At 35.3% G+C, this 23,751-nt stretch overlaps 1 protein-coding gene across 1 annotated transcript in view; it reads right to left on the bottom strand.

Moving 5' to 3' along the window:
* The window catches only part of STAP1 (signal transducing adaptor family member 1), a 59,363-nt gene extending 50,132 nt beyond the window's left edge, over nucleotides 1-9,231 (bottom strand). Inside the window, exon 1 of the mRNA XM_051966628.1 lies at nucleotides 9,021-9,231. Within this exon, the coding sequence (XP_051822588.1) occupies nucleotides 9,021-9,140 (120 nt within the window). The 5' untranslated portion in view covers nucleotides 9,141-9,231. The remainder of the gene's footprint in view (nucleotides 1-9,020) is intronic.
* Between the last annotated feature and the right edge of the window lie 14,520 nt (nucleotides 9,232-23,751).

Raw genomic sequence — 23,751 nt, 5'->3', positions numbered from 1 at the left:
AGGTGTGGGACATTGATATCCTAAAATAGGGAGAGAGTCCTGGTGGGCTTTGGGACTTGGATTACATACATCAAGTTTTTATTTCAATCTTAGGACTGAACAAGATGCAATACCCATCAGGCCAAAAAGGGCCCACTAGTAAAGCCACTGTCAGCAAGGGCAGCCTCCTAGTATAACCAGATAGCCAAGGATCCAGTAGCCTCCAGGAATCTATGTCAATGCAAGAAGGCAAGACCAAGGAGGGCTGACCATCCCATCCTAAAGTACAGGAGGGGAAAAGAAATTGGCTTCGGTTTAAGAATTAAGGTTGAAGAGATGAATAAATCAAAGGCAAAAATTCAAAGCTCCCATCAAAGAAAAAAATTCTATAAGAATACAGAAAAAAACAATTTATGTAGCTTTTACATTTTTGAGAATATCTTTGAAAATATCTGTGAAAGACTTAAAATCTATAATCAATATAATGACTAACCATATTCCAGAAGACTAATAATGAAGAACCATGGTTCCCATTTCTCTCTCTTTTTCTTTCTCTCTCATTCTCTATCTCTCTGTCTCCGTCTCTCTCTGTCTCTGTCTCTCTCTCTCTCTCTCTCTCTCTCTCTCTCTCTCTCTCTCTCTCTCTCTCATTCTGTTCTTGTCTATTGAAGCATTTTGAATAACTTTTTTTGTTTAAGTACCAAGGAATGATAAAATCACCAAGAAATTTATAAAGAGAAGGTCTTAGAAAACAATAATCCAAAAGGCAAAAAGATGCACGTTTACAACTGAGAATAACATTCCCTGAAAAATTTATTATAATCCAATGGAAGTAGGGAGTAACAGGAAAAATGTATCCATAAAGGAATAGTGGACTTTTAGACATTTCTAATGAAAAGATCAGAACTGGACAGAAATTTTGAAATATAAACACAAAAATTCACAGAAATAGAAGTAATTCTTGAACAATAGGAATAACATGTATGATGAGACAGTGCTGACATTAAAATAGAGGGAAAAGAAAAAAAATGTCATTTAAGAACCTTAATGTTCTATAATTTAACATATTTAATATGTTTTGAACTACCTGCCATCTAGGGGAGAGGGTGGGGGGAAGGAAGGGAAAATTTGGAACAAAAAGTTTTGTTAAGAGTCAATGTTGAAAAAATTACCCATGCATATGTTTTGTAAACAAAAAGATATAATAATTTTTTTTAAAAAGAACCTTAATGTTCTCAGTGTGGATTATGGAGGACATAGAAATAAAATAAAAATCCCAGAAGTGGATTGATTCCATTCTCAGGATTTTAAGAAGAGAAAGAAAGTGAGGTAAAAGGATTACAACAGTATAGAAAGGAAGAATAAGGAGCTGAAATTTGCTTTTTCTCATAATTGAATACATGAGAAGGTCATTAAACATGAAGGAAAGGATAGGGAGATCACAGTTATCTTAAGTGAATAGAGGCCGGACACACAGAGAGTCTGATGTAAAATTACATCAAAATAAATAGAGAAAAAAGTAAGAACAGAGGCACTAAGAACAGGAAGTAGGAGGGAGCAAAATATAGAGGGAACAGTCTCCAGCAAAACAAATTTCCTGAAAAGGTTAAAAAGGGAGGGAGAAAGAAAAGCAAAATTATAAAATCTAAGGCAGTATTTTAAAGTGCCTCAGACAAACTGGGCAATTGTGACAAATGAATGTAAAAGAAATATTATTTTCTAAAAAATGGTGAACATGTTTTCAAAGATTCTTGGATAGTATGAACTGACATAGAATGAAGTGAACAGAAAAAACCAGAACACCTTTATACAAAGACAGCAACATTGTAAAGAAAAACAATTTTGGAGAAGTTGAGAGCTGAGAACTGAACAATGTAATGATCAATGATGTCACGAGGACATATGATGAAGCATTGTGCCCAACTCCTGACAGAGAGAAATGATGGACTCAAAATGCAGACATGTATTTTTGTACATGGTCATTGTATGCTTTCATTTTGCATGACTATCCTTATTTGTTACAAGGTAATTTTTTCTTTTTTTCTCATGATTTAATTGGAGGTGGGGGTAGAGAGAGGAGCAAAAATGATGCCAAATAAAACAAGATCCATTGTAACTTTTTTTAAATTCATAGAAAAGAACAGAGGAAGTGCACAAGGAAGTCAAATTAAGTTTTCAACAAGCACTTATTAAATGCTTCCTATCTGCAAAGCAATAGAGATGGGAAGGCAAAAAATAATCCCAGAAAACAAGATACTCCCAATCTAATGGAGGAGACAACCTAGAGAGAAATATATATAAAAGAAAAGTATATCCAGGATAATTTGGGGTTAGAGAGTACTAGGATTAAGGAGAACTAGGAAAAATTTCTTGCAGAAGACAGAACCCAAAAGGAACTTAAAGGAAGCTAAAAGAAGCTGGAGAAAGAAGGCAGAAATGGTGGGGAAGAGAGATCTATACTTGGATAGCCAGTGAATCAAAGGGAAGGAAGCCATTCAAGGAGGATGAAGGGAGCTAGGTTTCAGAAGAGTGAAATAATAGGAAGGAATTGGGCTATGAAGCCCAACAACTTAAAAAACAAAATGGAGGATTTTATATTTGAGGCTGGAGGTAATAGGAAGTCACAGGAATTTATTGAATGGCGTGTAGGGAAGGTGAAGATGAGAATTACATGCAGACCTGTGCTTTAGGAAGATTAATTTGACAGTTGACTGGAGGATGGAATAGAGTAGGAAGAACCTTGAAGCAGGGAGATTCACCAAACAAGCTAGTTCAATAGTCCTGGTGTGAGGGATCAAGGAAGGAAGCAGTGTCAAAGAAGAAAAGTGAGTATATATCCAATCAGTTGCCAAGTCATTTTAACTTTCATATATATATGTAAAATATTTATAATATATTTCACATATATTTCAATATATAATATATTTCACTTTTCTTCTTTGAAACTGCTTCCTTCCTTGTAAAGGAAAAAAAAAGTAGTACAGAAAAGAGAGAAAGTTTTGAAAGTGATATGTAAAATTTATTTTATATTTCTTAAAAATAGGCAGGCAGTTGGAGATGGAGATTCAGTTTCATGTGGAACCTTCTTTTTGTGTTCTGCTATATGTTCGGAAATATTTTTGGTTTTGCTTTTAGGGATTTTTTTTTTCTGTTGTTCTTTTTGATGTTTGGTAATAGACATTGACAGGGGTAAGTGTGCATGTGGAAGGTTGGCCTTGATAAGGAGAAAGGCACCTCTTTGTTAGAAATTGGAAAAAAGGGAGGAGAGATTATATTTTAAAAATTACATGAAGGAAGAAATGGACAAGAATATTAAGGATAATTATGAAAAAAGAGGGACTTACAATGTCACATCTCAAAAGATATCATATATAATAATTTGTAAAACTATCTGGAATTGAAGAAAAAGTAAAAAAGCTGACAGATTCCTTTAGTCATAATTCAAAATTATAACCATATATAATAATAATTAATAGATGTGTTTGAGTCCAAGGTCAGAAGACATTGAAGAAAGGTATTATTCAATAATAACTGTTAAAAAAATAGATAATATTATGGAAGAAATGAAATTCAATCCATATTGCATTTTATATAACACAATTATTGTATAATGAGGAAGTATGACACATTAAATGGCAAGCTGGACTTCCAAGGCTAGAAGAATTGGGGTTAGGTCCTGCCTCTGAGATCTCCTGGCTCTGTGATCCTCAGGAAGTCCTTTAAACTCTTGGTACCCCAAGCATTCTCTAAAATAAAAACTTACAGAGAAGGTACAGACTTACATCAGTAAAAGGTATCTTCTCATCGGGGAATTTCCTCTGGACTTTCTCTAAAGTGCCACAGAAGTCTTCTCACTCTAAAAATTTACTTCATTCCTGATCTTCTCACAGTGTGAGTTACTTTGTCCCTGTAACCCTATCCAGTGACTGGCTTGTTTCTTTGAGAAACTTGATTTTAAGGGAATTGCCCAGAAAATCCACTTCTTCGTTCTCCAGGTTCTAGCCACTCCTGATTCTCCCTACTTTTTTACCATCACCCCACATGGATACCTTCTTCTTCACCCCTGCTTTTTAGCTTCCTTTTATGTGGTGTCTTCTCCAATTAGAATGTAATACAGAGAAGAAAGCTCTCCTTGAGAATATAGATTGTCTTTCTCCTTTTAAATGTATTCCCAGTTTGGGCACATTTCCTGGGACATAGTACTAATAAATGCTTGTTGACTTGAAGACTATGAGTTCCCTATACCAATAAATTCAAAATCAATTGACATTTTACATAATTTTTAAACATATCATAAGAACATTAGAACATAGAATTATTTTTTCATAGTTTAGGGAAGAGAAAAATTCCTATCTCAGAAATAGAAATGACAAGAAATAACATGTGGATTTAATAACAAAAAATAATTTTTAGAATTTTAGAATTTTGGAATAAAAAGGAAAATAAGCAAAGTAGCTAAAAAATCTCCATCAGAAACATTTCTAACATAGTAAGATTTCCCTGAACTGCTTTATGCTGGAGCTTATAGGAGTTATGTCCTAGAGCATGAATAGAGAAGGACCTAAATTCTGACCCTCTATGGTGATTCTCATGCTCAGCTCTGAAGTATTTGAGATAACTCATGGTAGGAAAGCAGGCCTACCGGGATTTGTACTTTGTGTTGATGAAGGCCATCCAACAAAGCATGCACGAGAATATTTTTATGCTTAGTCCCCTTGCAAAGAGATAGATATGACTGAAAATATTCCTTATGGTCATCACCCCTGGAAAGTCTATCAGGGAAAAGTGGCAACTGAACAGGAAATACTGCCTTTTTACAAAAAAAAAAAAAAAAAAAAAAAAAAAAAAGTGATCTCTAGTCTTACCCCTTTTCCTCTCTTTTTAATCAGGTCCCTTAGAACTCTCCAATAACCATCCCTTGAAATTACTGCTTGAGGAAAACAAGATTTCTCTCCCCTCCTCACTCTCTAGTAGCAATTTCAGTGATTAAATGCCCATGGCATATTTGTGCTTGCCTTGGTGATTCCAAGCATGGCTCTTGAAGCTCTAGTAACATCCTCCACTTTGCATTTTTTTCACTAAGCATAAGTGAACTAAATAAAGATTCAGAGATAATGACACCTCATGACCTAGAGAGATCTGGAGTTAGTGCCCAGGTAGATCCTTCTCAGAGACATATGCTTGGCTAGCCAAAAGATGTACTATGAGTTATATTCAGACAACACAGATCCAAGAAGAAAGTGAAAATCTTTTCAATAGTTCCACAAGTCACCTGAGAGTTTTTACTTCTCAAGAGAGTATAACAGGAATGATGGGTTACTGTTTCATGTTTTAAGTATCTGTCATCATATACTTATTAGCCTTTTGTGGCAAGAAGAAAAACATTTCTTTTGTGGTAGAGGAAATAAATAATATACTTAGTATCTACTACTTTATAAATTGAGTAGGAGGGACCCTATTGATTCCTTTGGGAAGACTCTGGGACTTTTAAGCGTTAAAAGATTTTCCCAGGAATTTTTTTTCCTATTCTTGGATTGGGACTTAATGAGACAGAGTCTGAGGAAAGGCTGATTCTCAGATGTCAGGTCTGACCGTAGAATGAACTTGGGTTAGTTGAGTCTACAATTGGTATTTTCTTGTGGAACACAGCACCCTCTTCCCACCCCAAATCATAGGTGACACTGATAAAAATCTAAAATTCAAAAATTTATTGACATAAATTTCTAAGTCAGATCCATTCCCCCAGTTAAGAACATGATATGGTACTTTCTAAAACTTCCCCAGCCTCAGGAGGGACCCCTACTTTGAGAAGCCCTTTCCCCTCCCCCCATCCCAGATGTAGAAGTTCAGTCGCAGTGCCAAAATCCAGTCAGAACCACATTTCAGCATTCCTTATAGGATGACAACATGTGCAGACAAGGACCTCATGACCAAATATAATTTGGATTTTGTGTTTGATTGACTCTGCTATACTCACAACATACCTGTCTCCCAGCTTCCCAAGCTTTGTACTCCTAGGGCAGCCTGTTCAGATGCTGTTGAATGATTTCCCTAGTCTCTTAACCTCCACACCTAGAATATTTTTCCTTCTATCCTGTGAAATCCTTAGACCACTCCAAGGCTCCAAAGGTCTTCTTAAAGAAGTATGGGGCCCCAGAACTCATCTACTATATTTCTCCTCAAGACTCTAGCAGGGCTGAGAGGTTCTGGGTACACTGACATAAATTAATTAGCCAAAAAGTCACTACACTAGGCTTACCTTTTCATACAGCAATACTTATATCTCAAAAAGATAAAATAAGAGAGAAAGGATCAATATGAATAAATATTTATAGAAATAGCTTCATTGTTGCAAAGAACTGGAAATAAAGTGGGTCTCAATCATTTGGGAAATGACTGAACAAATTTTGGTATGAATTTAAGGGAATATTATTGTGCATGAGAAATTATGAAAGGGATAGATTCAGAGAATTCTGAGAAGGCTTATATGAACTGATGCAGAATGAAGTGAGAACCAGGAAAACAATTTCTATAATGACGAAAGATTTAAGATCTGTAATCAACATAATGACCAATCATGATTCCAGAAGCCTGATAATGACAAATCGTGATTCTCATCTCTTGGCATGGGTGATGGTATAGATTAAGACATACATGGTCAGATATGGGCAATATATGTATTTCGCTAAATATATTTATTTTGTCATGGGATGGCATTTACTTTGGGAAGAGGATTAAGGGAGACTGGAAATAATGAAAGTGATGTTAGAGAAAAAAATCCAATCACAGAATTACCTTATTTGTTTTTGTGTTACATAACACCCAAGTGTTAAATCATTGAGTAACACCAGCTGTATAAGCTCCAATTGCTGATTTGCATCCCAGACAAAGAACTCAATTTCACATAAAATGTACTGCTTTAGGTTAATTCAATGAGGCTTCTACCCAGAGCAAACTCAGGAAGCTAGGAGTTCTCAGTACATTTTTTTTCAGGGATGTTATGGAGGGATCCCTCACATTTCTTTTCTATCACTTTAGTAATATTCTTTTAGCTACTAAAAAAAAAAAAGAAGAAGAAGAAGAAGAGAATACCATCAATCTTGAAAAAATAGAGGAAAGCAGAAGTTCAAAAGATAAGCAGAACTGTTTTAGAACTCTCACATTAACTTTAAAATAGGCACATTAAAAAGTCGTAAATTATAGAAATTCATAATGTTATATGAAGTCTTCCTTTATCTGTTCTTTGTGTGGTGAAATGTTCATGTTTGTTGGTGTTTGTTAAGTTTACAACAATAAAAACAGTTTAAAAAAAACACAAATGTTCAATAAATACAAAAAAATCTGCTAAAAAGAAATGCAAACTAAAAATCACCTATTAAATTAGCTGAATTGAAAATTATGATATCTCTAACTAGAAGAGATAAGCATAACATTACACTAAGAAGGCAGCAGGAAATCAGTACCATCTTTTTAAAAAACAGTATAAGAATCATACAAAACTGCAAAATCATGTATGTTCTTTGACTCAACAATCTTATGACTAGAATCTTAAGAATGACACTGAGGGAGCAAGGGGAAGAAAGACTACATTAAAAAGTTGCTTTTTAACAATATGTATAATAATAAAAAAATCCAACTCAATGTGTCCCACCATTGAGAAACAGCTGAACAAATTGCTATAAATTAATGTGAGAAATAGTAATGTGAACAAAAATAGTATTTGGTCATGAGCAATGACAAATATGAAGAGTATAAATATATATATGGAGCCTTATGGAGACATTCAAAATGAAGACAGCAATATTTTTTTAAAAAATGTATACATTAACTACAAGTATTTTTTTTTTTTTAAAATAACAATAGTGGAGGAATTCAAATTAAAAAGAACTGAAAAGAAACCGGGGATGCAAACAATGTTTTATTGCTATTATAAAATTTTTAAACAGGGTATAACAGGGTTTAATTTTATTCTTTCTATAAACAAACATTTATTTGTGTTGATGATTGCTAAGTTTAGAATTTTAAAAATAGAAAAATAAAAACTACCTAAATGTTTAATCATTCTCCTATAAAATTCTGTTATGTCATCTTAGCATTTTAAAGTTCCCAAGCAATATATAAACTAAAATCTATTTTTGATATATTTACATATGTGTATATGCGTATTTATTATATGTGTCCATATCTATGTATACATGTACTAAACTCTGAGCTCCTGAAAAAAAAAAAAAACAGAAGTCAAAGTTGTCAAATCCTTTTCACAATTTATTGATGCTGACACACGTAACTCTGACATCATAAGGGCAGAATCTTATATTCTAGAAATGGGACAAATCTTAGAGATCAACTAATCCAGTTTCCTGATGATAAAGGTAGGTAAACTGAGGCACAGTGAGGTTCCATGATTATGTAGCTTATAAATAGCTGAGCCAGATCGAGGACATAGTGTTCTCAATCTCAATTAAATTCAAATACTCTCCTCCACCCCCACCCCCAACACATAAATCGTATAACTCTCCAGAAAATTTAAAAACATTTGTAAACTACAATTCTTTTTGTGACTTTTTGATGAGCTTTTTTCGGAAGAATTTTTCGGCAAAACCTTTGCTATGGGTCTATCTGCAGCGGAGGCAGGGGGGTGTAACGGTCCGAGACGTAGCCTCGGGGGCACAAGACTTGGATTCTCCCGCCCTGGCTTTGCGACGGGCTCCTGCGCGAATCCTGATCGGGTATTTCACCTGTCAGCCCTTCTCTAACCTTTCTCCCCGACCACCGCTGGAGGAAATGCCCTCCCTACGAATCCCACGCGATGCCGCACTAGTATTGGCTGGTTATTTCGGAATTAAAGCTCTGGACTTGAACGATAAGCCCGCTAAGTTTTACTGTGAAAAAACAGGAGGGTTGCCATCGCTTCGGCGTGCTAGAGCAGAGCCGAGGACGCTGCCAAGCGCACGCCAGTCCCTCCGATGCGGAGCTGTTTCCTAAAAGCTGGCGCTCCCCGCCAGGAGCTGGCACTTGGGCAGAGAGAGCTCTCGCCTTACCTGGTGCTCTGGCCGCTTCACTAACAAATAGCCTTCGAAGTACAAGGGCAGGGATGTGATCCTCATTCTCTCCTGGAAAATCCGCCGAGGGGCCGCCTTGGGGGGCTTCTTCGCCATCATCCCCGCTGGCTTCTCGATACGTGGGAACGTTTGGGGATCCACTGCCTCTAGCCTCAGCCTAAAACTGCCTTCTCGCCCCGTGAGATAGGAAAGCAAAAACAGAGCAAAGAGGAAGTCCCCGCACTTTTTTTTTAAACCCTCCCCTTCTCCCTCCCTCCCCTCCCTCCGTCCCCTGCCTGCCTCCTATTTTTCTTTTTTCTTTGTAATGTCAAGAAGGATGGGAATAAGCTCATTTTTATTTGCCTATAATAATACCTGAGAGTGAGATTGAAAAGGAGCAAATAAACAAAAGATTAACATTACTTTAGGAGTAAAGGGACAGAATTAAAATGGAATTTAATCCCTGCTGCCCTATCCTGGGGGTGGAGAGAGAATTTAATACTTGAAAACTCTCTCTTTCTCCTCTCTCTCTCTCTCTCTCTCTCTCTCTCTCTCTCTCTCTCTTCTCTCTCTCTCTCTCTCTCTCTCTCTCTCTCTCTCTGAATCTGTCTCTGACTTTATCTCTGGCTCTCTGGCTCTGGCTCTCTCTGTCTCTCTGTATCTCTCTCTGACTCTGTCTCTGACTCTGTCTCTCCATCTCTCTTTCTCTCTCTCTCTCTGTCTCTGATTCTATCTCCGTCTCCCTGTCTCTGTCTCTGACTTTCTCTATCTCTGACTCTCTCTGTCTCTGTCTCTCTTTCTTTCTTTATCTCTTTGTGTTTATCTCTCTCTCTTTTTGACTCTGTCTCTGTCTTTGACTTTCTGTGTCTCTTTGTCTCTCTGTCTTTCTCTCTTTTTTTGTCTCTCCCTCTATCTCTCTGTCTCTGTTTCCCTGTCTCTCTCTGTGTCTCTTGAGGTAATTTCTTTCACAAAATAATGTCATTAGAATTCTCTCCATAGGTCATTGGATTATAGGTTCATAGATCTAGAACTGGAAAGGTCATGAAAGGCCATCTGGACTAAGCTCACCATTTTGTGGATCAGGCTATTGAGCACCAAGGAGTTTACTGATCCAAAGGCATACAGGCAGGATGTCTCTGAAGAGAGATTGAAACCCAGATCCTTTGACTCCTGAGGTAGTGCTAGCTAAATGAATATAAATGCATATGCAATGAGTACATATTATATAAAAATATAATCTTATACTCACAGACACATATAATATCTACATATTTGTGCATATTTATGTAGGTACTTGTTTCCTCCCAACGAATGTCAGGTTTTTGTTGGCAATGAATGACTGCTTCCTTTTCACCTTTGTATCTCCAGAACCTGCACATTATTAAACCAACTTAATGGTTTAAATTTAAAACTCACATTCTATACCATTTATAATCTCAATATTAGTTCTAATGAGGAAGTTTATTTAATTTTTAAAAATCAATACTTTATTACATTCTTTTGTAAGCAGAAATTTAGAATATCCAAAGTGAACTTTCTTTCAAAATGTTTCAGGGAAAATAGTAATCATGTTGTATGTAGTAATCATGTAGTATCATGTTGGTATGCTGATGACACTTCTTATTCTTATGTAATTACCCTATACCCCCAAAGAGATTTTTAATTCCAACTCATTCTCTTTTGTTCCTCCCTCCCATCGGATATTGTTGGAATCCTTACAAAGTGTTAAGTCATTAGAGTTGATAGAGACAATAATTATCTAATTTAGCACGGTTCAGTATGATTCATCTGATCCTACCAGGAGATGTTATGGGCCAGAACTTGAAACAAGGTACTAAGTAGAACTGATAGACATAATGCTTGTGTTCACACCTTTAGAGAGCTCATATAAGCAAGAAGCTCTTAGGGCCAGAGAGCACTCTGGAAGGAAACCCATAATCCCACTCTAGGATCCCACAATCCCACTCTTGGAGAAGGAGCATAAATAGAGCTTCGGTGAGCCAATCAAGTCATTTCAGAGAGAAGCCCTCTCTCGGAGGCAAGACAGATTCGTTCCATCTTCCACCTTTGTGCTGGCTGGGCTGAAGAAAGCAGAGGCAAAGGACAACTGCAAGAGCTCTTGGAATCAAGCAGAAAGATAGGCGTCTAAGGAAAACTCACCAGGCTATTTTGGAAGAAGAAAATAAACGTTTGCATTTTATCAGCTGGCTGCATTTGGAGTGATTATTACTTTCAACCAAAACTAAGGCTGCCTCCAGAGAACCTTCCCAAGAAACCTGCTCCCAGAGAGAACCATTATAATTTAAAGAAGAAAAACACCACAGGATATCGTCTATTTGAATGGGAAGAGGATAATAAGAATACCACACCCTCCTCTACTTACATCCTGTCATTGGGTGATAGTTATCCAAAAGGCTACAGAATTGAAGGCCCATCTGCCTTAAATCCACAGATCTGGTTACAATGAATTATATTGACTGGAGAGGGGTCAGGGGATTTCTATTCATTCAGTGGCTCAATTCCTTCTCACCCCAAAATTATTTCTTTTTGGCACATCTTTCAGTGTAGATATGTAGTATTATCTTACTTTTCAGGAGAGGACTGAGGAAGCAGTGACCTTTTTGAACAGAAATAATAGGGTGTATTACTATGTATAGACAAGGCTTTTAGAAGGTTTAATCTTGACCTTGCTTCTTATTTGTCCCTTTTTTCTGGATGGCAACAAGAACAGACACCTCTGAGTACTGTTGCTACATTTTTCTTCCTTTCCGTTGGTTCAGAAAGTGGCAATCTTAGCTGGGCTCCAAGCTTCCTATTATCCCTAACAGCCATGAGGGCATATTGTATGTAGCCCGACCTTGCTCTCTGTCCTATATCTGTTCCAATCTAGAGCTGAGTCCAGTTGTTCTCAGTGTTAGAAGTTTTTACCGCATCCAAGTGTAAATTTGGTTCTTTTCAATTTCTCTATCTTGTTCCCAGGACTACCATCTAGATCTAAGTTGAAGGATTTTAACCCTTCTTCTTATCCACAGTTCTCTAGACACTTGATGTTAGCTCTCATGGTCTGCTTTAAGCATTTTATTTTCAATCAATGATCAATCAGCAAGTTCATATTAAGCGCTTGATACAAGTACAAAGAATGAAAATACGTGTATGTATACAAACTTACATATATACCCATTTGTTTTCCACATCTACACACACATACTATATATATCTCCAACATATGGACAAAGAATGAAACTCTTTTCCTCCCTCTCTCTTTCCCGCCACCCCGCTCTCTCATTTTTCCCATTAGAATGTAACTTCCTTGAAAATAGAAATTGTTTTTGCATTGTATTGCATCATATTGTATTTTGTATTTGTATTTCAAATAGGGATACAGGTGCATATTTATGAAAATATATGTGTATATACAAAAACAAAATAAAGGTAAAGTAAATACAATTATATGCAAGATAGTTCAGGAAAGACTAAACATCCCTAATTTCTTCTCATCCTTATATGATATTAACTGGAGAATTCTCACTGCCTTGATTGGACACACCAGTTACCAGTGTGTATTTTTGCTTAAATATTTTTTTTTTATTTTGTTAAAAAATTTTCCAGTTGAAGGTGAAATTTTTTTTAATTTTTAATTTTTTAAATTTTAAGTTCTAAATTCTTTTTCCCTCTAACTCCTCCCACACCTTGAGAAGGCAAGCACTATGATTTCAATTATATTATGTGAAATCACTTAAACATTTTCATGTTGGCCATGTTGAAAAAGAAAACACAAGCAAAATAAAATAATAAAAAACTAAGAAAGCATTTTAAAAGAATGCTTCAATGTGTATTCAGAGTTCATCAGTTCTCTCTGGAAGTGAATAGCATTTTTGATCATGGATTCTTTGGAATTGTCTTGGATTTTTGTCATGATCAGAGTAGCTAAATCTTTCACAGTTGATCTTTTTTACAATATTGATTTTACTATGTGCAATGTTCTCCTGGCATTTCTCATGTCGCTTTATGCCAGTTCACATGAGACTTTCCAGGTTTTTCTGAAACCATCCTGCTCATCATTTATTATAGCATAATTGTCTTCCAGCCCAATATTTCAACTTGTTCAGTTATTATTCAATTGATGAGCATCCCCTCTACTTCCAATTCTTTACCACCACAAAAAGAGCTACTATAAATATTTTATACAAAAAGAACTTTTCCCTTTTCTTTGATCTCTATGAAATATAGATCTAGTAGTGGTATTAGTGGGTTCAAAGGGCATGCACAATTTTATAGTCTTTGGGGCCTAATTCCAAATTGTTCTCAAGAATGGTTAAAGTGGTTCACAACTTTACCAACAGGAAATTAGTGTCTTGATTTTTCCACAAGTATTGCAGCATTTGTCATTTTCCTTTTGTGTAATGTTAGTCAATCTGATAGATGTGAGAAGGTATATTAGAACTGCTTTAATTTGCATTTCTCTAATCAGTAACTAAAGGCAGCTAGATGGTACAATGGATATAGTCTAAGCCTGGAGTTGGGAAGACCCATTTTCCTGAATTTAAATATAGTCTCAAATGCTTATAAGCTATATGATCCTGGGCAAGTCTTTGTTTCTTGTTTCTTGATGTCCCATGGAGTTATTAGTTCTCAGTTTCCCAATTCTAATTTTTAAGGAATTATTTTCCTCAGTGAGGTTTTATATCTCTTTTTCTATTTGGCCAATTTTGCTTTTTAAGGAGTTATTTTACTTTGAGAATTTTGTCAATTCTTTTTTTTAAGATTTATTTTCTGCACTAATTTTTTGCCTCTTTTACCAAGCTAATTGTCTTTTCATAATTTTCCCCTTGGTTTTAAATACTTTATTTTTCCTCTACCACTCTGATTTGATTTTGTAAATCAATTTTTTTTTAACTCTTCCAGGAATTCTTGTTGGATTTATTCTGAATTCACTTTTTCTCCCCTCTAGGCTTTATTTATAGCTATTTTGATTTGCCTCCTTCTGAGTTTGTGTCTTGATCTCCCCTCTCACTGTAGTAGTTTTTTGATGGTCAGGTTCTTTCTCACTTTCTCTGTAATTTCCCATTTTCCCACTCTTTCTAATTTGGAACTTTATGTTAACGTGGGGCTCTGTTCCTGCTGTGGAGGCAGGAAGAGGCTCTATCTCAAGCTCTAGGTTTTTTCATACTGCTGATTTCAGAACTAGTTTTAGGGGCTTGGAAGTTTTCAGTGCTTCTAAGCTGGTGTGATCTGGGGAGAGGTATGATTACTGCTTTCTTGGTTTATACTCTGGTCCTTACCCAGGAAGAGTCCCTTTTGGGATTCCTTGGGATGGCAATCAATACTGCTCCTTGGGGCTCTTCCTCCCTCGGGACTAAGTGATGCAGTTCCTCAGGATCTCTGATCCTTTGGGGCTGGAAGTGATACTGCCCTTCTGGGCTTCTACTCCCTCTTAATGGAAAACGATCCTCTCTGTCCTTGAATTATAAGCTACAAGTAGACATAGTCAATGGATTTGCCAAACAGCATCTGGTCTTGTATCCAGTACAAACACAGCTGTACACTATAATTAATCTCTTTCTAACCAGTTAGTTTCTGGGTTTCTTTATCATCTCTGGCTTGAGAGCTCCTGAAGCAGTTGCTGGTTCTTTTGCCACCTCTTAATTCTACCATTGGAGTTTCATCCCTATGAGCTCCAGGCCAGCCTCCTTCTCTTTGTCATAGATCTCTTTCAACTTTCTAGGTTGTCTTAGGCTGGAAGAATGCCTTACTCTGACCTTTGGTTGGCTTTACCACTCCAAAATTCAATCTGAATTATTATTTTAAAGTTGTTTAGAGGGGAATGCTGGGACAGCATAGATGAGTGCTTTCCCTACTTTGCCATCCTGTTCGCAATATCTTTTCTAATAGTTTTCAGAAACAAAGAGCATAGTTAAGAGGTATTCTGACTGGAGAAGTCAGGAGTCCATAAACATTTATTAAACACCTAATAGGGGCTGCTAGATGGCACAGTGGATAGAGCACTGGCTTTAAAGTCAGGAGGACCTGAGTTCGATTAACACTAGCTGTGTGACCTTGGGAAAGTCACCTAATGCCAAAGAGAAAAAAAAAAAAACCCAGCACCTAATATGTGCCAGTCATTGTGCTAACTGCTAGAATTATTTTTTTTTTAAAAAGATTACTCACAATTTAATGGAGGAGAAAACAAGTAAACACATATGTACAAACAAGCTCCATATAGGATGAATGGGAAATAATTTTTAAAAGAGAACATACTAGAATTAGAGGGCTTGGGAAAGGTATCCTGTAGAAGACCAGATTTTAGTTGGGACTTGAGGGAAGCCTTCAATTTATCTTATGCACTTAAAAACATTATTTTGACTGAGAAAGAGATTCATTCACACATACATACACACACACACACACACACACAGAGAGAGAGAGAGAGAGAGAGAGAGAGAGAGAGAGAGAGAGAGAGAGAGAGAGAGAGAGAGATAATAAATCCTGGTCTAGAAAAAAAGCTTCTTAAACAGTGCTCACATCACTGAATGCGTGTCACAAAATTATGATTTATTATCAGCAATGTTTAATTTGTATGCCTATTCGATATATCTGTATATGTGGGATCACATAAAAATTTCAGAGGAGAAAAAGGGTCACAAGTGGAAAAGTTTAAGAAACCCTGCTCTTAGACAACAGCTTTAATACTTTTAAGGAAAAATTAGTATAATTTGCATAAGATGGGGAATTAAAATGTGTTTCCATCACTAGAATACATAGGTAGGAAAAACTCATTAATAGTAATATAAGGATCTTTTTGGAGCCTGAGTGTAGTGAAGGACTGTGTTGTAAGTTCAGTTCTGTCTCACAAGGGATCAGAGAGGTTTCAAGTTGTCAAAAAGGAATCTTGGAGTCCTAATTCATTTGTCCTCATATTATCATGGTGTGCAAAATTAAAGTCATCTATAATCATATGAAAAAATGCTCTAAATCACTATTGATTAGAGAAATGCAAATTAAAACAACTCTGAGGTACCCTCTCACACCTTTCAGATTGCCTAAAATGACAGGAAAAGACAATGATAAATGTTGGAGGGGATGTTGGAAAATTGGGACACTGATACATTGTTGGTATAACTGTGAACTGATCCAGCCATTCTTGGAAAGCAATCTGGAACTATGCCCAAAGGGCTTTCAAACTGCATACCCTTTGATCCAGCAGTGCCATTACTGGGTCTGTATCCCGAGAAAATCATAAAGGAGGGAAAAAGATCACAGGTACAAAAATGTTTATAAGCAGCTTTTTTGTGCATGCAAAGAATTGAAAAATTATTAGATGCCCATGAATTGGGGAATGGCTGAATAAGTTGTGGTATATGAAAGTAAAGGAATATTATTGTTCTATAAAAAATGATGAACAAGCTGATTTTAGAAAAATCTGGAAAGATTTACATGAACTGATGCTGAGTGAAACAAAAAGAACCAGAAATACATTATAAGTAGTAACAGCAAGATAATGCAATGATCAACAATGAAAGACTTGGTTCTTCTCAACAATTCAATGATATAAGGCAATTCCAATAAGCTTTGGATAGAAAATGCCATCTGCATCCAGAGAGAGAACTATGGAGACTGAATGTAAATCAACAGATGCTATGTTCACTTTTTTTTTCTTTTTCTTCTGTTTTTTTCTCTTATAGTTTTTTTTCCCTTTTGTTCTGATTTTTCTCTCCCAACATGATTCATAAAGAACTGTATAGATTAAAAAAAAATCATTGTATATGTATAGCCAGAAAAAAAAAAGAAAATAAAAAGGGGGAGAAGTAATGTTAGAGGAAAGTGCTTGCTATGGATTATAGTACATGAAGAGGAGGAGCAAAGTCTATGAAGATTAGAAAGGTCAGTATAGTCCAGGGCTTTAAAAGTCAAAAAGAAGATTTTATATTTTAGATTTGACTCAAGAAGTAAGAGGGAGTCACTGGTATTTGTTGAATGCAGAGTGACATGAACAGATCCCTGTTTTAGGGAGATCAATTTGATAGTGGAGTGGAGGAGAGGCTGAAGTGAAAAGCTATTGACATAATTGATTATTCAGTTGTCTGACTTTTTGTACCTCATTTGTGGTTTTCCTGCCAGAGATACTAGAGTGGTTTGCCATTTCCTTCTCCATTTCATTTTACAAATGAGGAAACTGAAACAAATAAGGTTAGGTGAGTTTCCCAGAGTCAGAGAGCTAGTAAGTATCTGAGGCCAGATTTGAACTTAGGAAGATGAGTCTTGTGCTCTTTCCGTTAAGCCACCTAGCTATCAATAACAAAATAACAAAAGCAACAAAAATCAAATGATTATATCAATAGATTCAGAAAAAGCTTTTGCCAAAATACATTCCTATTAAAAAAAAAAACTATACACAAAGCTATAACTGGATTTTTCCTTAAAATGATAAGAAGCATCTATGTAAAACCAGAAAGCATTATCTGTAATGGGGACAAACTAGTAGCCTTTCCCCAAAATCAAGAGTGAAACAAGGATGTCCATTGTTACCAACTGTATTCAATATTGTAATAGAAATTGTACCAGTAGTAATAAAAGAAGAAATTGAGGGAATTAGAATTGGCAATGAAGAAATAAATACATCTCTTTTGCAGACAAAATGATGGCATACTTTTAAAAATCCTAAAGATTCAACTAAAAATTGTTTGAAACAATTTTGGAAAAAATCAAAGAAATATATATATATATATATGTATATACCAAATCATGTAAGAAAGCTCTAAATCATTATTGATTAGAAAAATGCAAATCAAAACATCTTTGAGGTGCCCTTTCATACTTATGAGATTGGCTAAGATGGTAGATAGAAAGAGAAAATGATAAATGTTGAAAGGGACATGAAAAAAATTAGAACACTAATTCACTATTGGTGGATATTCAAATTGATATAACCATTTTGGAGAACAATCTGGAATTATTCCCAATAGAGTTATAAAACTGCAAACCCTTTGACCCTGTGAAACCACTATTAGACCTATTTTTCAAGATGATCAGGGAAAAAGGTATTCAGTGGTATGTGATTATGATAGAATAATACTATAAGAAATGATAAGCTTTAGGATCTTAGAAAAATATGGAAATACTTGCATAAAATAATGAAGAGTGAAATGAGCAGAACCAAGAGAACATTGCATATAGTAACAGCAATATTGTTTTAAGAACCTCTAAACAAATAAGTTATTTTACCTATTATAAATGCCCACATTAACTATGTAGGACAAATGAAGAAGGACGCTATATGCATCCAGAGAAAGATAAGTAGAAGTATGCATAGAACAATTTTACATACACACACACACACACACACACACACACACACACACCCATATCTATTGTGTCTAATGGTATCCATCTCCAGAGCAAAGAAAAAAAGGAAGAAAATTTAAAAATAAGCCACAGGTATGTATGGATCAGTTGAGGATCTTCTGAGAATGTGAGAAAAATGGGCATATTTGTAGGTAGCAAGGAAGAAACCAATAGATTGAAGAAGAGACACAGAGTAAGAATGTTAAAGAGGGCAGTCTGCTAGAGAAGACAAGATAGAATACAATTGTTTATGCATGGAATGGGATGGCTTATGCATGTAAAAGGTAAGGCGAATGTTCAGATTTTCATGTGAGACTGGACTGAAGGAGATGGTACTGGACGATAACCTAGTGATGTGAGATAAGGAAGAAGAGAGAAGAAGGAGTCTCCTTAAATGTTCACTTTTTTTTTTTTCCCTAGTGAAATATGTGGTAATGGTCTCAGCTAAGAGAATAGGAAGCGAAATGACTGGAACATTTGAGAAGACATGAAAAGTTTTGGAAGAACTGCTGTGATGAATGGCATTGCATTGCATCAGTGAGGACCCAATTGAGATTGTATAAAAAAATAATTGTAGTGGAACCAATTAGCATGGTTTTGTTATTTTCTTCAACTTCAACCCAAAGTACATGAAATAGGAGCAAAGGAAGCAAATGATAAGTCAAAGGAGCAAGGAATTGGAGAGAAAAAGAACTGGGTTACCAAATAGTCAAGGTGGAGAAAGGAAAATATAAAAGTGATAATGGTTTGGGGAATAATCAAGCAGAAGCAAGATTTGAACTCAAAGTGTGAATGAACAACAGAGTAGCAGGTTATAAGGCAGAGAGAATGATGGAATAATAAAAGATGACCAGATCAAGGAATTTGAGTTCATGAACACAGAAGTGGAAAATTCTTGTGGTAAATGGCAAAATTAAGTGTATGGCCATCTCTAGATGTGTCTGAGGTGGAGTGGAAGAGTAGGTCATAGAAAATGAGTGAGTTGAGGAATTGGGAAGTTAAAATGTTTGAGAGGATATTGGTATATGTAAAAAATTGCAGAAGTTGGGGAAGAGAGAGGATTGTAAATTAGGTAATGAATTCATGAATGAAGAAGTACTGAGTTCACTAAATAACAACTACCAGAATCTTGATTAGGTTATAAATATGGATTGAATGGATCTCAAAGGAAAAGAAATCATTTGAATGATAGTGGCTAGAGGGAAAACCTGGAAGTGACAGTAGAAGCAAGGAGTATACCTAATCCTCTACTACAAAATTGGGAGTAGGAGTGAAAGAATAGCTAAGGATTCAGGATCATTAGCAGGAACAAGATCTCAGTGAGGATATTAAGTGGAAAGAATTTAAAAGGAAAAGTTTTAAAATGAAAGAAAGTGTTAACTATGGAAGTGATATTCCAAAAAAACATGGTGTAAAGGGTAGATAGAACTTGAGTGGGTACTTGTAGCTCAGAATCACTGGGACCCAAGGGTGTGATGGGGTGGGAGTATGCTGATCAATGAGGAGGAGATTCAGGAAATTATTGATGACCCCAAGGGGCCAGGTAGTGGTGTGAGAAGTTATCTGAAAAGTGGAATCATTCCAAGGCACTAGAAACTGGGGAGATAGTAGAAGGTTGGGAGGGCTGATGAAATGCTTGCTTCAGTCAAGGCCCTTCCTCCAATCACAAGGGGTTTATAATTTCATCAGTGTAGGGAATGTTCCTTTACCTCTACACAACAGTATTTGTTTGCATTTTTTTTTTTTTTGGTGGTTCTTATCCCTAAACCTCTAAAAAATCTCCAAAAAGAGCATTGGACCTACATTTCAGTGAATTATTGCCATCTATCTGGTATCACAAATATATTTACCTGGCTGTGATAGTTTTGTAATTATTCAATATGAATCGAGTATTAACTAGGGAAAAATAATACTGTGTTGCAATAACCTTGTAAAAAAAGTTTTAAAGAGTAACTATCTCCCTGCTAAGTGAAATGAGCAGAACCAGGAGATCATTATATACTTCAACAATGATACTGTATGAAGATGTAGTCTGATGGAAGTGGATGTCTTCGACAAAGAGATCTAACTCAGTTTCAATTGATCAATGATGGACAGAAGCAGCTATACCCAAAGAAAGACACTGGGAAATGAATGTACTATTTGCATTTTTGTTTTTCTTCCCGGGTTATTTTTGCCTTCTGAATCCAATTCTTCCTGTGCAAGAAGAGAACTGTTCAGTTCTGCACATATATATTGTATCTAGGATATACTGTGACATATTTAACATGTATAGGACTGCTTGCCATCTGGGGGAGGGGGTGGAGGGAGAGAGGGGAAAAGTCGGAGAAGAAGTGAGTGCAAGGGATAATGTTGTAAAAAATTACCCAGGCATGGTCAATAAAAAAGTTATAATTATGAAAAAAAAAAGTAACTATCTCCCAAACTTCAAGTAATTAATAGTTTTCAACTCCCTCTTTAAGATGAATTTTTGCATGTCACAATTTTCTCTTTACTATAAAAAGATATCTAGTTTCACACAACAACAACACACATATTCATAAATATGCATGCATATGAAAGCATAAACACACACCAATGGTAATTGGATGGGAAAGCTAGAGTTGAATGAAATATTAGAAATCATCTAGTAGAATTTCATTTTACAGATGGAAAAATAGAGATCCCAAATGGTTAAGTTGAGGAGAGAGTTCTGTTTTCTGTATAATCTTTTAGACTTCTTTATATTTACAGAAGAGAATTTCTTTACCTTTTTGGTAATATTAGTCCGATATTTAAAGTTCTTTATATTTGCTTTTCAGGCTCCTGCATGATGGTATAACCTGTGATTTCCATGTCTTCTAAAGATATGTTTAGCATGTGAAAAGATATAGCTCCAATTCTACAACTGTAATTCTAATTATTTTGAAGTGGTAATGGAGCATTTGATAAAGACAACCAAATCCTGTATAATGTATAGTTTACAAAGTTTCCTGTAGACAATAAAAGGAAACTTAATATTCCATTTGTTTAAAGTTCTTGTTTCATTACTAATACAACAAAATTTTAGCTTTTTTAGCATCTAAAATTATATATTATAGCACTGTAATCCCAAAAGATTTATTCTAAGTCCATTGTCATGTTGATGAAATTTTGTATTGTCAAGCTCTATATGCCAGAGAAAGGTTTGGAATATGGTTAAACAACAGTATTTTTCAGAAACAAGAGAAAGGATTACAGCTAAGAATTTCAGTTGAAGTTGGTAACAGAAAGAAGCTTCAAAATGATGTCACACAAGGCTGAATCCAATATCATCTAACAGAGAATAAATACTTAGTAGTGTAGCGTCCAAAAAAGGTTTATTCAGATGAATAGAATCCAGTAAAAAAAATATTAAAAAAAAAAAAAACTAGAGGTAGTTTTTTAAAAAATAGCTCATTTAAAAAAATAGTCACCTTAAAGGAAAAAACTCTTTTCTGCCTAATCCCCTTCATGCAGTGTCATTGACAAAGAGCATCATAGGATTTTTAATTTAAAAATAAAAGAGACAAACAGTTCTTAATCAGAAGCTAGAGTTTTTGGATTTATCAAATATAGATTATTGTCATTGCCTATTGTGTCTTGCATACTTAATCTGTTCCACTGATCCACTACTCTATTTCTTCGCCTGTATCAAATGGTTTTGATGACTGCCATTTTATAATATCATTTTAGGTCTGGTATGGCTAGGCCACCTTCCTTTGCATTTTAAAAAAATTCTCTTGATATTCTTGACTTTTTCTTTTCAAATGAATTTTGTTCTTATTTTTTTCTAGCTTTATAAAGTAATTTTTGACAGTTTGATGGTATGACACTGAGTAAGTAATTAGTTTAGGTGGAACTGTTATTTTTTATTATTGTTTGATACAGCAGTAGATATTTTCCAAATTGTTTGGATCTGGTTTTGTGAGAAAAATGTTTTGTAATTGTTCATATAGTTTCTGGGTATGTCTTAGCAGGTATTCTCCTAAGCATTATATAGTCTACTATTATTTTAAATTTTAAATGAAATGTCTCTTTTTTTATCTCAAGCTGCTGGGCTTTGTTGGTAATATCTAGAAATGCTGATAATATATGTGTATTTATTTTATATCCTGCAACGTTGCTTTTAATAAATAAATAAATTTAATAAATAAGGTTAATTATTTCTAATAGTTTTTAAAATTAGTTCTCTTGGATTTTCTAAATATGTCACCATATCATCTATAAAGAGTGATACTTTTGTTTTATTGCCTATTCTAACTCCTTCGATTTCTTTTTCTTCTCTTGTAGCTTTCTAATTCATTTTATCCACTTGTATTTTAAATGGGAGCTCATCCTACTCACATTGTTATAATTACTAACTGTGCATTTCTCTCTATCCTATTATCTTCTGTTTATGTTTCTCTTTCTCTCTTTTAATCCTGTCCCTCTTCGGTAGCATGTTTTACTTCTGACCACTAACTCCCTTAATCAGTTTTGCCTTTTATTGAGCCACCACTATCTTATTCCCTTCCCTATCTATTTCTTTGTAGGCTAAGATAGATTTTTACACAGAACACACACACACACGCGCTCGCGCGCACACACACACACACACACACACACATACACACACACCACTCTTTGAACCTATTCAATTACATACCTAAAATGGACAGTCTAAATGAAATGGATGAGTATTTACAGAAATATAATTTGTCCATATTCACAGAAGAGGAAATAAAATATTCAAAGAACCCTGTCTTAGAAAAAACAATTGAAGATGCCATCATTGAGCTCTCTAAGAAAAAATCCTCAGGAAAAGATGAATTTACAAGTGAACTCTATCAAGCATTTGAGGAAAAATAAACCCCAATACTATTTTTTAAAATAACTTTTTATTGATAGAACTCATGTCAGAGTAATTTTTTACAGTATTATCCCTTGCATTCACTTCTGTTCTGATTTTTCCCCTCCCTCCCTCCATCCCCTTTTCCAGATGGCAAGCAGTCCCTTACATGTTGAATAGGTTACAGTATATCCGAGATAAAATACATGTGTGCAGAACCGAACAGTTTTCTTGTTGCACAGGGAGAATTGAATTCAGAAGGTATAAATAATCCGGGAAGAAAGAAAAAAAATGCAAGCAGTTTATATTCATTTCCCAGTGTTTTTTCTTTGGGTGTAGCTGCTTCTGCCCATCTTTGATCAATTGAAACTGAATTAGCTCTCTTTATCGAAGAGATCCACTTCCATCAGAATACATCCTCAAACAGTATCATTGTTGAGGTATATAATGATCTCCTGATTCTGCTCATTTCACTTAGCATCAGTTCATGTAAGTCTCACCAGTCCTCTCTGTATTCATCCTGCTGGTCGTTCCTTACAGAACAATAATATTCCATAACAT

The sequence above is a fragment of the Antechinus flavipes genome, chromosome 6, assembly GCF_016432865.1.
Source record: "Antechinus flavipes isolate AdamAnt ecotype Samford, QLD, Australia chromosome 6, AdamAnt_v2, whole genome shotgun sequence".
Taxonomy (NCBI): Eukaryota; Metazoa; Chordata; class Mammalia; order Dasyuromorphia; family Dasyuridae; genus Antechinus; species Antechinus flavipes.
Note: the sequence above shows the minus strand (reverse complement) of the source record. Positions and strands in the feature narration are given on the sequence as shown.